Source organism: Asterias amurensis, chromosome 4, assembly GCF_032118995.1.
Source record: "Asterias amurensis chromosome 4, ASM3211899v1".
NCBI classification, from domain to species: domain Eukaryota; kingdom Metazoa; phylum Echinodermata; class Asteroidea; order Forcipulatida; family Asteriidae; genus Asterias; species Asterias amurensis.
In genome coordinates this window covers 8,219,404-8,225,403 of record NC_092651.1, presented here as the reverse complement: position 1 = coordinate 8,225,403, position 6,000 = coordinate 8,219,404, and the positions used below count along the sequence as shown (strand labels likewise).

The 6,000-nt window shown below is 36.0% G+C and overlaps 1 protein-coding gene across 1 annotated transcript in view; it reads right to left on the bottom strand.

The window, feature by feature from the left end:
* Nucleotides 1-2,494: 2,494 nt before the first annotated feature.
* Nucleotides 2,495-6,000, bottom strand: part of LOC139936404 (iduronate 2-sulfatase-like) — a 47,401-nt gene continuing 43,895 nt past the window's right edge. The window contains exon 8 of the mRNA XM_071931223.1: nt 2,495-3,660. Coding sequence (XP_071787324.1) covers nt 2,864-3,660 — 797 coding nt within the window. The 3' untranslated portion in view covers nt 2,495-2,863. The remainder of the gene's footprint in view (nt 3,661-6,000) is intronic.

The window sequence follows — 6,000 nt, the reverse complement described above, 5'->3', positions numbered from 1 at the left end:
CCACACAAGTATGCCTTGAAATTGCACGCCATTTTGAGGAGTCAAACTTTTTTAGGAGGTGGTAATGTCCAACTCAGTTTGTTGCATCCTTAAACTTTGGATTCAAACTTAATGTTGTTATTATATTCATATCTTTAAGATGACAGCATTTTAGGTTTCTTAAGATGACTGGTATCTATTTTGTATGAAGTAATCTTCTCGTCAAAAATGTAAAAAACTTTTCCCATAGATTTAGTTTCCTGCCTTTATGCTCTAAAATTAACAAAAGTGCAGTTAATCAAAGTACAGTGACATACAGCCTAGTGGCGTACGTGACTAGATGAATCATGGTAGCGCAACAATTGTTCAATAATATTTGATTCCAGACAGAGTCTCACAACAGACAGGCAGAAAGCCAATATTTGATCGGTGCCTGTGACAGGGGAATATTCACAGGGTCTACCCTTTCCACCGTCAAATCAATTTCTATGCAATATTCTGGACTGGAGAAAAATAAATTCTTTGAAATCCGCAACAAGTTCAGGATGTTGTGACAAACCTTTTCTAAAACACTGCATTTCCTTTTAGCTTGGGTGAATATAAAGTACTTCTCATAAAGAGCGTTGACAGAAATATGATCTTTTGCTTAGTGAGGGGACAATTTATTCTCCTCTTTAGTTTCTCGTCAGTTACTGAATAATTAGATAGTGTTTAGAAGGACAAACGATGCAGCATGAGGCAGTGAACACCTCACCCAGCTCAGAAAGAAAAGCAATTAAGTCTTTCCCATGAGGGAGATGGATACTGTTACAGCCAATTTGGACACCACCGTAAACGTGTTGCTTTAAATCCAGCCGGCAATTTTAGTTGAGCTGTGATATGATCAACTTGAGCTGGGTACACAAGCTAAATGAAATCATGGAGTTGTACAAAACCCAGATGATCACAAGGATGCTTAAATGTTCTCAGAATACAAATATATGCTATCGAGGATATTAAACTACAAATTTAATTACTGGATAAGACAGAAAAAGATACAGCTTCATAAAAAAAAGTGAATATGGTGTAATGTTGGGTTAGAGTGTCATGGCCGAGCGGTTAAAAGAGCATAAAAATCAAGTTCTGGTGGTTATAAGTCATCGAAGTGTGGTTTCGAATCCTGGTTGTGACAAGTGTGTCCTTGAGCAAGATACTTGACTATAATTGCTTCTCTCTACCCAGGGGTAAAAATGGGTACCTGCGAGGGTAGAGGTTGATATTGTGTATGAAAAAGCCTTCAGAGCGCCTTGATGGGTCGCGCTTTACACTTCCCACGGAGCGGAGGAAGATTAAAAGAATGTTATTGGCCCAATGACCAGGGCGCATTGACACAGTTATTGTAAAATATGTGCTATTGTAAAACTAGTTATTTTAAATTTGTATTATTACTATTAGTGTTTTATAGTCATTTGCTTTCATTTTATCTAGGGAGTGTATACCCTTTACGCTGTTTGGAAGAATAAAATAAACCACCTTTTTTTGTTTAACTCTGGAAAAAATGTGTCATGGCTTGCATCACATTTTAGCATAACCAACAACAGAAATTATATTTTGTCTCAGACAAAATCTGTGGCAAAAACTGGACTTGAAAAAAAACCTGAATAACAAGTGAGCGTTGAGACTGAAACTAATTAAAATGTCCATTGATCGCTAATCCTATGTGTGGTCTCTTGACCATCAAGACAATTAACGATGTATGCAAATCTTCTGTCTTTAATTTCTTTTGACAAAAACTCCATTTGCTTTTATAAGTCCCTAAATCCTTGTGGTATTTTCTCACAACTTCCAGGATCGATTAAGCCCAAATTTTCACAGGCTTGTTATTTTATGCTTATGATGGGATACACCAAGTGAGAGCACTGGTCAAAGCACCTATATGTTTAAACACGTTTAATATCACACGTTTTAATTAACCCCACGTGACGTGCTCTCCACCAACAGTATTTATGAATGATAGATTTATGCTTTTCAAAAACTTGAATCTTAGAATGATATTCTTCACACAAAAGCTTGATATATTCAATGTATGAAGCTTGCTTTATCAGACAAGCAACTTGTTATTGTAGTAGTTAAAAAGGTAGTAGTTAAAAAGCAGGACAGTTCTTTTTTTCTGGAGAAGTCTCCAGAAAAATCCGATAAATCTACTCCGAGGTAGTAGAAAACATATACATGTAGCAAGACATTTTACAGTACTTTGTTTATGGTATCCGACATATTGTAACACACACTACAAGCCAAAGTGAACTTTAAAAAAATTACTTTTTAAAATAAGTTCAACATTCTCTTCATTAAAACGTATTTAAAAAAAAACATAAAGTACATGTATGAGCTGTTAATATTAAAACTTGTTAAAAATAGAGGACACTAAGTGTCTTGGAATGAAATTCTTCACACAAAAGCTTTATATACTCAATATATGAAGCTTAATATATAAACTAGTTAATATATCAACTAGTTGATATTTAAACTAGTTGATATGACTGAATGTAATAGTACAATACTTTTAAAACTTGATAAATAGAAGACACCAAGTGTCTTGGAATACAATTCTTCACAACAAAGCTTCATCTATTCAATATATATGAAGCTTAATATAGCAACTAATTGAAATATCAATAAGTTGATATGACTGAATGTAATGGTACAATACTGTGTAAACACAATCTAAAAGCCAAGGTGAACAACAAAAAATCACCTTTTTATAATATTTCCGTAATTCTCTTCAATCATTAAAAAACCATATGAGCTGTTAAAACTTGTTAAAATAGCAGACACATAAAAGTACAAAAATGAGTAATGAGTTGGAAGGGCTATGGTGTGCGCTGTTGCCAGCGCACATAGTATGTCATTTCACATACCACTCTGTTGGAGTAGACACTGTTGTAGTGTCTTCATTGAAGACTGGTAGTGCATGTCTCCAGTTGAGTCCAAGCTGATAAGAAAGCTCTCTGACAATTTGTACATTCTCAGACATGTCGGCTACATTCACATCTTCAAGGGGATCCTGGCTGTAGATGTAGAGTTCCCTCGCTAAAGGATCGCCCCAACTCACATTGAAGTTTGAGTTATTAAACGACAACCACTCCGTGTATCGATATTTCTTTGTCCTCATTGAATAACCCATATAAGCGATTCTATCCTGGGATGGGGTGTTGGTTTTATGCGACGGGAACAAACTCGGGCGTGGATACTGACTGAAAGTTGCATTCTTCCAGTTTGTCACTTTCACTTTGCTGGGCGTGTCAGTGATGTGATGAATTAACGGAACGAGGCTCACACCCTCTGTGCATAGCGCAACACCAGAGGCATCGACAGGGCACAGAGGAGGAACGGGTAAACTGGCTAACTCGGCTACAGTGGGGAAAACATCAACAAGCTCAACCAGTGAGTTACTAACAAAGCCTGGATAACGTCCGGTTGATGATGTATACCTAGACTCACCTGAGTAGTTGACTGATGGCGTCTCTAGATCAGGGCGATTGGTTCTTGTTCTATAGAAGGGATCCATCAGGGGGAACTTGTGATGATGATGTCTCTGTGTTTTGTCTGTCAGACCCGGTACATGGAAAATGAGTGGTACTCGAGTAGCTGAGACAAAGTTACTGTATTTAGACCATTCTTGGTGTTCTCCCAGTTGCCAACCTGAAAATACAACAACAAAATCAAGTAGGTACAATAATACATTTCCACAATCAAACAAGACACAGTGGCTGTCAATAAGCCTGGGCGACTAGTGACATTTACTATTCAACTAGTCGTGCCTCAATTAGTCATGACTTTGACACTAGTCGCGACTAAGTTTTAAATTACAAATGCATTGCAGCATTGTTTGCCGCAGGCGCTATATATGGAATTGGGATTGAAGGAAAAATGGATTGTGTCACTGATGTCTAATTGTGTTTTGTAAGCAAATTATGTTGTGCGAATAGTTGTGAGAGACACAAATGGTTCACCAAGCATGAAGTCGAGACTATTTTTGTAGTAGTCGTGGTGGCACAATTAACATTCAAAAATGATAGTTGCAACTCGACTAAGCAACCAATAGTCGTGACTTTGGAAACTAATCGCATGCTTAGCTGTGATAATGATCCATACAATAGGAATTGAAATTCAGGGTATTGAGCCACTCCAGAATTAAAGTCATCCCTCCAAAAAACATTGACAAAAATCAAAATGGGGTGGATGTTTTTTTAAATATTTTTTTATATATTTCCATTCGCACAACTTGAAATATGGAATTTGAGGCATTGCATGGTGAGGTATCAATTACATTCATTATATTTGGTTTGCGGTAACACCATCCCAGCAGGCACACGACGTCTTTCTGACGTCATATTATGGTTGATTTTGAGTCGCGACGTCAGATTACCAAAAAGTGACTAAAATACAGTGTCAGATAGGCGACAAATATCAACATAAATTAATAACGTCTTATGGACGTCGTAACTTGGTTGAATGAATGTTACATTTTAGATAGATTTATAACTTAATAGTATTGTCATTGACCAGACGTTGCTTTGACGTAATTTTATTGTCATAGTTTAACCATCATTTCATTACAACAGTCTGATCATAATAAACTGTCGCATTAATGTTTGTATTTTAACCAAATAGTAACGTCATTGAGCAGACGTTGCATAGACGTCTTTTGTATGTCCCTTTGTAACCATAACTGTATTACCATAAGCCGACCATAAACAAGTGTCATATTATTGTTTGTATTATAACCAGTTAGTAGCGTCATTATATTTTGGTCAACCTGTGACGTCAGTATGGCGTCATAATATTGACATCAGTATTTCGCCATATTGTGGTCAGCTTGCGACGGCAATTTACTGTCACGACATCATTTGCATATTATGCAAATTTTGAGGTCAGGCTTAGATGTGGTTACATACTGCAACAATTATACAACAAATTAATCGGTAATTAGATACTACAAACACATGTTTTGTTTTGTTTGTGTTAAATATCAATAGATTTTGTGATAAATTAAATGTGTGAACTAAACTTGACAGCTTAATTCCAAAATATTAGTTAAAACTACAAAGTTTTAATTACAATCTAACACCCAGGACTGCAAAATTCTTGAAACCGATCTGTATATATACATGTATACACATATGCTGTACCATTGAATAGTACCCTGGTATATATAGGTGAGGTACGTGACTATAGAGGTCGACGAAGGGAGATCAAGCGGATTGACCCATTGTATGTGTGCATTGTATTAATTGATGTTAATAATTAAAAATAATTAACATAAAATGTTGATGTAACGTCAAGTTTGGGGTATTCTAATGACGTCTAAACGATGTCATTAATTGACACTATGCTGACGGCAAATTGTTGTCGAAAAAATTACGTTGTATCATAGTCGATAACAGACGTCATTAAAACTAGGTAGATAATGTTCTTTTGATACTTGTCTTGCTTTATATTCTACTACTGCGAAAATGAATGCCGAATTGAACTTGAGAATACGTTAAATAACAACAGTTAAAGAAGTAATGACACATCTGTGTATATATCTCCCATTATTTAAGTATGGATAGGAGCGGCAGCATATAGGATCAACCCCTCAAGAAATGTTCACAAATAGAACTGCAAAAAACAATGACAAAATCATGTAGACCATTCCTTATTTGCATATTGTCTTTTGAGACATTGCCCTGGACTAAGGTTCTCAAAGTGCCAATATTCAGATTAAGTTATCGCAGAAGGTGCAAGGCACTAAGCCTACAAGGCACTGTTCCCAGGAGTTATCTACAATTGATTCAATTGGTTGTATAAATCACCCGTAAGCCAATGCATAATCTCAATACAATGTATAATCACCAGAAAGATGGAACAGTTCCAAGAATGGTGTTGACATGATCACTGCTTAGTTCTAGTATAAATCATTCGATGTTAAGTAGAAACGGTTATTAATTAACACATACAGTGTATGGAATCATCTGACATTTTAATCGCTGGTAAAAC